Source organism: Belonocnema kinseyi, chromosome 2 (genome assembly GCF_010883055.1).
Source record: "Belonocnema kinseyi isolate 2016_QV_RU_SX_M_011 chromosome 2, B_treatae_v1, whole genome shotgun sequence".
Lineage (NCBI taxonomy): Eukaryota > Metazoa > Arthropoda > Insecta > Hymenoptera > Cynipidae > Belonocnema > Belonocnema kinseyi.
The window spans coordinates 157,940,400-157,952,863 of record NC_046658.1 but is presented as its reverse complement, the minus strand read 5'-3'; the positions used below and the strand labels follow the sequence as shown (position 1 = coordinate 157,952,863).

General features: G+C 32.5%; 1 protein-coding gene across 3 annotated transcripts in view; it reads right to left on the bottom strand.

The window, feature by feature from the left end:
- Positions 1-10,635, bottom strand: part of LOC117167861 (cell division cycle protein 23 homolog) — a 19,970-nt gene extending 9,335 nt beyond the window's left edge. For 2 of the 3 annotated variants that reach the window (XM_033353075.1, XM_033353076.1), the window contains exons 1-7: positions 10,304-10,635; positions 6,770-7,428; positions 6,406-6,585; positions 6,115-6,279; positions 5,751-5,997; positions 5,389-5,653; positions 5,188-5,299 (exon numbers count right to left, since the gene is read on the bottom strand). In XM_033353075.1, the coding sequence (XP_033208966.1) occupies positions 5,192-5,299; positions 5,389-5,653; positions 5,751-5,997; positions 6,115-6,279; positions 6,406-6,585; positions 6,770-7,428; positions 10,304-10,407 (1,728 nt within the window). In that variant the 5' untranslated portion in view covers positions 10,408-10,635 and the 3' untranslated portion in view covers positions 5,188-5,191. Of the gene's footprint in view, positions 1-3,523; positions 5,300-5,388; positions 5,654-5,750; positions 5,998-6,114; positions 6,280-6,405; positions 6,586-6,769; positions 7,429-10,303 lie in introns of those variants that run through there. The other variant, XM_033353074.1, reaches the window with a different exon arrangement.
- Between the last annotated feature and the right edge of the window lie 1,829 nt (positions 10,636-12,464).

Below are 12,464 nucleotides of genomic sequence, written 5' to 3'. Positions count from 1 at the left end.
AAAGTGGAAAGCTGGTACGAAGAAGAGGCGAACAGCATAAAGAGGTTGTGTAGTGAGAGGCAAGGGGACTCACAAAAATCAAGCACCCCATAAAGTGAGAAGCGAAGGGACTCACTAAAATCAAGCACTCCAGAAAGTGAGAGGCGAGGGGACTCACTAAAATTAAGCACCCCGAATCATCTTGCAAATAAAAGGAGTCTAAAATCGCACTGTCACCTCCACGTGGTAGACTGGAAACTATAACTTGATAGGATGTAGGCTGACGACAGGCGTTAATTACTAATCCGTTAGTACTTTATTTGATCAAACACTTTATACGTGAGAAGTTGGTTAAATCATGTATTTGTTTTAAAAAATTGCAAGAGCAATAACCAATTATTGTCGGATAATAAATTATAATAGTGAGGAATCATTTATCTTCAGAAAAATACTGCTCATTTTTAAGAAAGTGCTTTTTACTTAATATTTGTTCATAATAACTTTAAAATTTTTTAACTTCTTCAAACTTACTGGTTAACATTACTGAATAGTTTTTTCCGATGACTTTATGCAATTTTGGATCAATGTGAGTATTACAAAAAAATGGCATACTTGAAAACTGTTCCGCGGTATGCTGTCGCATAACGCCCGAGTGCGAACGCGATGACTCCCTCTACAACCGGCTCTGTAACTCAATGAATTTCAATTTGTCCATTTTCTTATTAGACATTTTTCATAGTAAAAAAGTCAAGCTTTCCTTTGAGACTATTTAAAAAAAATCGTAGATGCCTAAATTGCGAAAAAAGTTAAATAAACAATTGATTTATTGAAAAAATTGTTTAAACATTTGTTTTTGTTATAAATAATAAAATAGGATGAAAGCGTGTAAAAAGCACTTTCCAAAACCCTCATAAAAATTTTAAATCGCGTAATTAGAAAGGAAGTTACAGGCGTTTGAAACTACCCCTGCAGGCATTGGGGTTGAAAATTCAACCCCCCCTCACTTGGGGAGGGTTGGTAATCCTGGTCTATAAGTTTGTGGATTAACTACTGTTGGGTAGGCGAACATATTCCCAGAATTTAGAGACAATCGAAAAACATGACTTTTTGAGTTGGGGCAGTTGAGGAATAATGCCCCCTATATAGGTTGCTGTATAGGACCCTATATAGGATCCTGTATATGCTTCTGCATGGGACCATATCCAGATGCGCAGTACTATTTTATAGCACTTACAACTGCGCAGGCGTTTTTTTGGTCCTCCAGGAGCATCTAGAGATATACGTACCATTAGGTACCATGAGGTATCATTAGTTAGGTACCATCAGTTAGGCATTATTAGGTACCTTATTAGGGAGTGTCCTATACAGGCACCTATACAGGATCCTATGTCCTTTCCTATAGGTGGCACCTATAGGTAAAACATATAGCATCCTATCTAGAATCCTATATAGGAACCTATATAGGAATTTTCAGTAGGGGATTATCGTCAAATCAATAAAGATACCGACCAAGACGCATACCCTCTCCCAGTGTCCGAAGAATGCCCAATGCCCAGTGCCCAGTCGATCGAAGAATGGTTTGAGTTGTTGTTTCCAAATCTTTACATCAAATACATTTTGGCTTTTATATGTGTAATAACCTATGAAAACCATTTGTCCAAATCACATTCACAAAAATGCATTTCGTTCTGTACATAATTGTCATATAATATTCGATATAATATTCGATTTTATTAAGTTAGTTCGGTTTCTTGAATTTGCCAGCGGGTTAATATGGTAAGGAATCATGTTCAAACTGCCCCCGGAAACCACCCCTAACGTCAAATATGACTTAGTTTGATGAGAAGGTCCTTCAGAATCTTTTCGACTCTGCTACTACCGAAACTTCTCAAATTTCGTACTTATCCAAGTATATAAGTCAGCTGGGTTTTCGACAGACCCAATGCTCTGAGTTATGAAATAACCTACCTGAGTGAAACCCATATAAATTCGACCTTATCCAGGTAGATCGGTCACATGATTTTTTTATGGGCTCAATGTTGTAAGGAATCAAGGTTTAGTATCCCCATAAAACTACCCTTATCGCAAAACTCGTATGAATTTGATTAATGGTAGACTATGTACATTTATGGATAACAGCATTAGGGAAACCCATACAAGTTCAACGTTATCCAAGTAAATCGTTCACTTGATTTTCTTATCAGGTGAATGCTGTAAATGTTCAAGTTTTATTAAACCCAAAAAACTGTCCTTATCGTGAAGTTAATTTTAATTTTATTAGTATTATATGACAATTTTGTGCAGAATGGGATGCATTTTTTTCCAATGTGATTTGGGCAAATGGTTCTCATAGATAAAAAATCAAAGATAAAACACAGTAGATAAAAGCGAAAATGTATTTTACAACATATATGTAGATCCCCAGTATCCCTATTTACAAAAGTGCTTTTTAGGATTCTAAAACGATTTCAACTTATCTTTAAAAATAGTTTCAATAACTATTTGAAAAAAATTATTTTAGAAAAAGTCTGCTCTCAAAAAATTTTCAACCGTTCTGGATACTTAGATTGTTCTTGATATAAGAATAGATTTTACTTGTTAATAATTGTTGTGCTGGAAGTGGTTCAAAAGCATTAAAAGATGCATCGAAAAAGGTAAATTATATTCTTTGAATATACACACATAGACTGGAAAATAATTTTGATGAGAAATAATTTTCCTTAAAAGTACCATGTTACTATTTTATAAGTGAGTTCTATCTATGTATATATCGACTTTTTTCTATACGTGTTTTCAATACAGGGTGTTTCTTTTATATAGAAGGGTTAATTTTACAAGAGCGATTTATATGACATTGGAAAATAAAGAAAGAGCACGAAAATCCAAAAAGTTAATGTATATAATTTTTGGCATCAGTCTGCATCAGTCATAATTTTGCTTCTTAGTTGTGCTTTGAAAATATCGTGTTAATAGTTTATAAGCATTTTCCATTTAGATAGTTTGCTTTTTTTTAAATACAATTTTGCAGCACAGGGGACTGCTTTTTAAAGTAAGGGTTGATTTTGCAAAAGTGTTTATATCACATTGGAAACAAAAAAATTGAAAAAAATCTAGCCTAGTCCTTTTTTTAATACTTTTTTTCATTGCAGGGGGTAATTTTTTAAAAGAAGTTTTGATTTTACAAAAGCGATTCATAGCCCATTTTAAAGCCGCTGAGTTTTCTGACCTGATTAATGAACTAAAGGATATGTATCCAAACTGTAAACAAAGAAATAACTACAAATAAAAAACTAAGAATCGAATTATATTTTTAAAGAATGTACATTAAACAATATTTAGATTGATATTGGGAAGTGCTTCCAAAATATTATAAAAACATATAAATTACTATTTTCCCTGACAGCTGTTTCATTTCCCTGACAAACTTTATTTTCCCTGACATTTCCCTGACTTCCCTAACATGTGGACACCCTGAGGAAGGACCTGGCGTGAGCGAGACTGGACTCTTGGTTTTTGGGCATATAAGCGGAAAAACGACTATCAATTCAAGTTTTAAAATGATTTATTACTCGGATAATTTTGTCATTGTTCAACACGATTTTTGGCCTTGAAAAAAAAACCGCATGTTTTTTCGCACAGCACATGTTATTGGTGACATGGCAGTAGCATTGTGTTTTTAAGAGGTAATTATGTTTTAAAATTAATTGAATAGACGCGCTCAACCCATAAATTTCAGCTCAGATTCAAATAAATAGAAATTACAACAATATATCGTGGATAGAAACGCATTAGAATCTTAAATATTGGAAAGGATTCAAATGGATACAAAAAAATTGATATCAATGGATAGAAGCGGATAAGAATACATAATTTTGGCATTAATTATCAAGTTTTAATATGGATACACATGGATAAATCTGTGAAAATATGTTGTATAGTCAGGAATACAAAAATATAGATCTCAGTGAACATGACGGATATACACGTGGAAAGAAAAAGGTAGCTTTTGAGGAATGAAAAGTATATTCTTGATTGAGAATGAAAATATCTCTCTTTTTCTATCCACGAATGTTTATCCTCTTGAATTTTGTTACTTCCGGCAGGAATACACCGCAAATCTAACACCCAAGATTGTAAAGTCAGCAACAGGAGAATTCGAGAAAAGCATCCCACACGTCATCACTTTGATAACGATGAATCAAACTACAAGCATCTAATTGACATTAAAAACTGGATATCCCTGTTTGAGAAAAGGAAGAAGGCCCATTAAATCACAGAATTTCAATCCCTGAGAGAATGGCCAGCACGTTCTTATCCATCGTCTCCGAATTTTGAGGCAATTGTCTGGAAACGATATGCCAAATCTTCTGGTAAACTTTTCCCGTACCTTCTAAGTAAAAAACCTTTAAAATTTACCTGTGAACGGTACACAATTAGAACATGCGCCAATCTACTTGATGTATCGTATCCTGATCTGGCGAATAAGGGCATTCACGTCTTACTCGTCTCTGAGAGAGGTTCTAAGCTTTCAAAATTGTTACATAATTTACGTGCTTATTAGCTGCAACTTGGAGATTCGCAGATTTACCAAATAGTGGGAGATGAGGTCATTCATCGGCACAGTAAAGTGCTGAATCTTAATTTCAACATAAATAAAGGGTTTGCAATGATGGCGATGAATTAGATTTGCCCAGGTATTTCAAGATTTAGATCAATTCGAGGGACAGTCAATACAAATGCCTAAATGAATAAATGAATAAATGAATAAATGATGATGATGAATTGAGGAGAGCGCCTGAATCCCATTCCTCCCTAATACACTAAGGCCATACGTGGCTTGGCGCGGATGAAAAAATACGTTCTGAATTGATGTGCGCAATTCAGTTCGCAGTTATAAAATATGAACGCGCAAATTTCATATACGCTACATAAAAAATGAGTTCATGAATGTATTGGCAGAGGGGAAAAAAGGGAAGTTTTGTCGAACAAGGAAAAATAGGGTAAATGCAGAGAAATGACTCTGTTGAATGTTGTATTAGTGAAATGAGAAAAATGGAGTAGAGATGTGGCCATCCGATGGCAGTCTCGGCTCTCAAAAATCATCTAGACCACTGCACTTGACTCGGTCCGTACAAGCGGCCTTAAAACCAGGTCCTTCATAAGGACTTGTGAAAGTTTAAGCAAGAAGATAATATAAAATCTAAGTACATTACTACGTAGGTGTGAAGGACAAATTCATAGGTGACAATTGATTTCTAGATGTTCCGTTGTTGCCAAGACTGTGTTCTATTACAGGATCAGTTTCATTCATGTCTTCAGTCTGCAATTAGACAAAAACACACAGTTTCGTTGTGACTCACGAGACAATTCATCGTTTAAACATGTCAATTTCTATTATACTAAACTTACCATCATTGGATTCTCTTCCACTTTAACTCTCTTCTGTGCTATTGTTTTCAAAAATGCTTTGGCTTCATTTTTTGTTTCCTCAAATTGCAAACACTTTTGAGCATAATGATTAGCTTGATCCAACTGATCACGTTTGAGATGATACTGTGTCAGATACTTGTATGCGTGACTCAGTTCAGCTCTGTCAGCGTTTCTACATTCATCAGTCACAAAGTCGGTGTAGGCCGCCGCAGCGTGATCGTACTCACCCAACTTCTCATATAATCTGCAATAAATAAATATATTTGTGTGCACAAAAGTAAAACAGATGTGCATCATCTATGTATCAAAAAATTAACCAAAATTCACAATAATACTCTTACGTGGCTAATTTTATTAGTGCCATGCCTTCTATGTCACCGACATTGCACGCCTTGTAGTAACACTTTAGGGCATCTTGTATTTTGTCCTGCTTCTCGTATGCTTCACCCAGAGCAAGAACCATTCTGCTGTCGTGAGGCCGTAAAAGTTGAGCCTGCTTGTAGTAGTACAGACCGTAAAAAGGCATTTTTAAAATTTCATACGTTTGGCCCAAGCCATACCACGCTCTGTAGTCGCGTCTGTTCACCTCTGCAAGGGAGAGAACATTTCAATTTTTCACCAGCGGTATTACAATTTCAAAAACAAGCAACGGCTGCGCATGTTGAGCCAAGAAATAACAGTTAATTAAAAACTACAGTTGCTCACCAATTGCCTGTCGATAGCTGTGTATGGCACCATTAGTATTTTTCATCTCCATAAATTCGTGGCCCAGCAAGGTCCATGCAGACAAATATTGTGGGTTGAGCTTTAACGCTCTGTGAAAGTACATAACTGCTTTCTGATGATCCGCTCTTAAACTGTAGTAATTTCCTGAAAAAGAAATCCCACCATCAGCAAATATAGTCTTTACGGCGCTATCTGCAGTGAGATTTGGGTGCTTGTCGGACTCAAGTGTCCCGCAGAAAATGTTTGACGTTTGCTCAATCAAAGACTCACCAACTATACAGCACGTTTCCAGCCTATATTTGTCAATTTCAGTCGCCCGGTGAGCAAGGTATGCCAACTCCACTTTTAATTCTTTTACGTAAAGCAAGTTCGAATAAGTATCCATATTATCAAGGCAATAGGGATCATCCTTTATAATACACTTGAACGTGCCAATTGCATTGTCCACATCTGTCAGAAAAAATCTGTTTAGTATTTGAATGTCAAGCACTTGTACAAAATGTCACGCCACACATATTTTATCAGCTTATAAGGGTTTATCTCCAATTGTCTGGAGAATGGTGAAAATAAAAAAAAAGGTTTCTTGTTTCTCGACATGAAATAGTTTTAAAATCCGACAAATGGTCAAAATTACCTCTTCTGTAGTGAACAGCAATAGCAGTTTGTGCTAAAACGTAACCATTTGTTTTGAATCCCGCTTTCTGCAACTGATTGTACAGTGACAATCCTTCATCTATTAACTGCAATTCCAGATACATGTGAGCCATAAAAAAATGTTTCATCCAGTGACTAGGCAAGGAGAGACTTTCCAACTTTTCGCGATCAGTGATTAGGGTGGCCAATTCTAACCAAGTTCCCCAATGCATCGGCTCTTTGTGAATTGATTCAACCAAGACATCAATTGCTTCGCGCGTAAGTTGTAACTTTTTCAGTGTCACTCCAAACAAATAAAGACCGAATCCATCTAAATTCCCAGTAATATGATCCTTTCTTAAATCGGTGCAAAGTAACTTTAAGCTGTCATTTTTGAGTGGATCTGGAGGTACGTCTGTCATATTGTCAACTCTTTTCTTTTCTCCTGACATGTAGCGAGAATACAAGTGCAGAAATCGAACCTTTGGAGTTCGACACTGTTCTGTAAAATATGCAGCACGATCGAACTCCTTGAGGTCAAAATAACTTTTTCCCAGGATATACCGATCCTCCTCATCATTGATCAATAGATTTTGAGAAACTTTCAGAGTTTCAGGATCAATTTTAATGTCTTTCAAGGAGTAATTCAATTCAGCAAGCCTGTAGGGGAAAAAGGTAATGTCCAGTCTAGATCGTTACAAATATTTGTCATTTTCTGGTGTGGCGCTACCATCGACAGTAAAATTTAAATTCGTCATGCTAGATGTCACAAACCAAAATTCTTTCTAAACAGGGGATTCAGATTCATTTTCAAAAATGTGAATTTATGTTATCATTTTCAATGCTCTTAATTAAAGAATTAATCAACAAATTAAACAATTTAAAAAATCATACTACTATTTTAACCAATCCTATGCCAGAAACGTCAAAACTTGAATGATTACATTTTTTCAACTCAATCTATTTTACATTAGAAGTTACATTATTTCAATTTTAAATAAATTAGATATCCTTTAAAAACTTGAAAATTTTACTTCAGTCTTGAAAAATCTGCATGTTGTTTCAAATTTTTTCAAATTTAAAATTAATATTAAAAATTTTTCGTAACTTCCAAATATCTTTTGAAAAAATACGAATTTCTAATAATTTTTCAAAATAAAAAATCACTTTCAATTTTCCTGGCAATCTTAAGAAAATGTTTTTTTTTTCAAGCTTTTAACAATTCTTAAAAAGCCGATAATTTTTTTTACTGGACCCGGTTGGGCCTCGTTGCCAAATAAGAAGGCGATCCGTCCGGGAGTACTTATATGAAAATATTGCGTAATGCGATTCTTAATTTTTTATTTTCAATTTCAACGTCTACTCTACTAGGAATATAATATTATATGGAATTTTTATTCTAAAATGTCAAAAAATAATTTTTAAAAATAATTAAAAACGACCTATTTTGATCATGGTTGAAATATAATTTTTATTTTACAGAAAAATTAAGCGTATTTTATTTGAAATATAACCTATATTCGATGATAAACACTTTTCATTAATAAAAAATTTAACACGTGATTCCAATTTTTGTACACCAATAACATACAATGTTAATTATTTCATTTAAATTTCTACCGAAAAACAAGAAATTTCAAGAATGTCAACAAAAAAGGAAATAAATTTTCAAAGAAAGTACTTCAATTTTAATAAAAAAAAAAACTAATTTTCCAGAAAAAACTCCAAATTTAGCTCAAATACTTTCATTTTATATTAGATATTTTTCAATCTTAGATAAACAAATGTATACAGAAAATATGAATGTTCTATAAAACAGTTCAACTTTCAACAAAACTTTTCATTTTTAATAAAAATAAATTAATTTTTTTGAAAAACTGAAGGCAAAGTGTCAATAAGCAATATAAATTTTTAATTATATAGTTACATTCTCAACTAAACTAAAGAATTTCCCACGCAAAATATGAATTTTTAAGACAGTACACGAATTTTGTACTAAAAGTAATACATTTTTAAGTCAAAAATTAAATAATTACATTTTCATTTCAAACAATTAATTATCAAGCAAGAAGGACACGAATTTTCAAGAAATGAGTTCAATTAGAAGGAAAATAAATTAATTTCTAACCAATTACTTAAACTTTCGACCATATACTTTTATTTTGTTTGAAACGGTTCCATTTTCCATTTAAAAAATAAGAATTTTTTATAAAAGCAGTGCAACTTTCTTAGACACCGTTCATTTTCAACCCAAATACATTACTTTTTGTGAAGAAAAAGGAAACAAAACGATTTTTTTAATTAAAAATATCGAATTTCAATTACATAGTTACGATTTAAACCACAAAAATCAAGTTTCTATTTGAAAAACAGTGATTTTCATAAAAGCACATGAATTTTGAACAAGAAATGACATTTTCAATCGAAAGAGAGTGATTTGCTGAATAAAATTAAACGATTTTAAAGAAAATAAATTTAATTTCCAATAATATAGTTACATCTTCAACCAAAAGCCTCAATTTTCTACACAGAAATACGAATTTTTAAATAAAACACATGAATGTTGTACTAAAAATTATAAATTCATAAACAAAAAATTAAATAGTAGTTAAATTTGTATTTTAATAAATTAGTTATCAACCAACAAGAAAACGAATTTTCAACAACATAGTTGAATTATAAATAAAATAAAATCATTTTCAACAAAGTACTTGAACTTTCGACAAAACATTTTCATTTTGTATTAAATGGTTAAATGTTCAATAAAAAATAAAAATTTTCTATTAATCGCTACAATTGTCTGAGATAAAATTAATTTACAATCTAAATAAACTATTTTTTGTGAAAAAATAAATATATAAAACGAATTTTCAATCACACAGTTACACTTTTAACCGAAGTAATGGGTTTTCTATACAAAAACCAGATGTTTTATCAAATCAAGTACATGAATTTTCTACGAAAATTGATACCTTTCTATGAAAATGAATATACTTTATTAAAAATTTGTATTCATTTTAATTCACTACGACTTTTGAATTTGAACTATAAATATTCCGCCAAAAATATAATGTACAGCAATTGGTGTTAACCTATGTCGACCAGGGTAGAATTATTAAAACGTGTGGTAGTTATAAATAAATTTTATAAATTTATTTGGTTTTCCACCAAATAAAATAAATCTTTAATGAAATTATTTAATTTTCTATAAAAAGATGAATTTTTAACCAAGAAGATTGAATTTCTACCAAGAAAGATAAACATACACAAAAAATAGAAGTTAAATTTTCAGGTAAACAAAAAAGTTAAATAGCAGACTTTTGATTTAAAAAGTTCTTTAAAAAGAGAATAGAATTGCGGAGAACCGTTTTATGAAAAAAGCCGACGTCAGCCATTCTAATTAGATAAAATGTTGAGGTTATAAGTATACCACTGGGACCGGACCGGCACATCCTCAATACATTTTTCTCAATGATATTTGTCGAAAGCCTTTACTACCAACAATATAGTTTCTAATAGTTGAACTAGAACATACCATTTTGTAGAATGCTTCAAACAACGCTGTGAACATTCGTGAATAGCTTGTATGAGATCAAACTTAACCTCTTTGACATCAAGTTTTATCCCGCACTCCTCCATTTCCGCAAATACTCACACTCTGTCAATTGTAAAACACAAGTGGCACATGTAAGTCGAGAAGCAGATCTTTCTAGCTCTCCAATCGCTTCAATAAAGGGTCAAATCCGTTCAAGCAACTTTTGCACGTAAACATGTCAACCGTAGCCGCGGACGTTTTTTTATGAATATTCTTAACATGCTGCATGGATCTGTATGTGACTGATTCACTCCAACTCCATTGTCTCCATTCACTCATTCATTCTCGGTCTGAGAACCTGAGAACATACAGATGTCATAGATCGGATACCTCACAGACATCAAAGATATTATAAACTAGATACCAGAAAGACAGATGCCATATTTCGTTAGGGCCTGTATTAGACAGGAATATGCAACTGCCATTCTGGTTCCTGGACAGTTCGCGGGAATCAGTGCGATTAGCATGTCGTATAGTTTAATTAAAATTAAGTTTAGAATATAAGAAAAATGGTCTGCTGCAGTGCTCCATTTTGTAAAAATAGAAGCGAGGATGGATTTAAACTTTACTGTTTTCCACTAGGGCGAAGAGAAAGACTGTCAATGTGGATCATAAATTGTAGAGGCGACAAATGGAAACCGAATTTAAATTCAAGATTATGCGCAGTTATTACTAATAATTATGACTATCACATTATAATTTAAATATAGTGCGCCTGAAGATTATGTTTATATGTAATTAAATTGCCTATGAACATTTTTTTGAAACATCAAAGCGAAATGAGATCCAGAAGAAAGTATGTTTAGGAACCCATTTTTCTACAGAAAGATGCACATTAACCCACGAAAATAAAAAGGACGTATGATGTGAAATATAAATAGCTATCATAATAAACTCTTGAAAAAGTATTGTAGTAATGTTTGACCTATAGTCTCTTATTATTTTATTATCTGTTAATATTTATATAAAAAATCAAATGATTATAATTTTAGCGCACGCCTATTTATAAACTGAGTAAAATTTCATTTGCCATCATAATCTTTGCAAGAGCTACTTTTTGCCAAATTTGTGGGTTAAAAAAATCATATAGTCGAATTTAAATATTTCATATATTATATCACGTAGTTTTATTTATAATTTATGTTTTGATAATAATGCATCAGCATAATTTAAAAATAAATAATCTATATCATGTAAGTGTATTTATATAATTTGATATAAATGTAGCGATTTTGAATTTAGCGGGGAACCGGAATGGCAGCTTGCATATTCCCATCTAATACAGTACCTTAATTTCGTAATCAAAAACTCCTAACTTCTCGATTATTGACAGTTACCTTCTCCTTCTGACTCATTAACTAGAAAGAGATCGTTGCAGTCCGTTTTTAAAGCAATTGTACATCTCTGTCTAATTTCACGCGATAGGGTGAGAGATCCAAGCAACTAGATTGAAGGGCATCGAAATCGGTAGACAGGAATATGCAACCGCCATTTTTATTCCTGGACAGTTCGCAGGAAACATTGCGATAAGCATGTCGTGATAAGCAGCGTGACCCAGGATCTCTCGGCCTTTTTGAAGATCTACCAATTTTTTTTCGACGGGAAACTGAGATAGAATGTATGACCTCACACAAAAAAAAATCTCAGTTGGAAGGGTTCGGTTCTGAAAGTTGAACGTGGAGGACCTTTTCTTCTGGTATAAATTAACGGAACTTGTAATAAAGGGATTTGGTTTGAAGTATTAAAAATGTTAAACTAACTAATTGCGGATAGTTGTTTTTAAATGAATTTTAGCAAAATTAATAATACAAATCTTGTAATAAATTGTATCATTTCAAATTCAAAACTAATTGAACCGTTCACAATGGAATTATTTGTAAAAATTTAACTTTAAATCAAAATAATGTTCAATTCGAGGCGATTCAAGTTTTGAAGATTCCAATTGTAAACTTATAAATTTGTTTATCAAAAATAAATCATCCACAACAAATTGAAACTATTCAAATTTCAATATTTTTTAAATTGAAGAATCTCTAAATATAATTATATCACATTAAAATTTCGAAAACGCTTGTAATAGAATGCGCTGTTTTAGAACCAG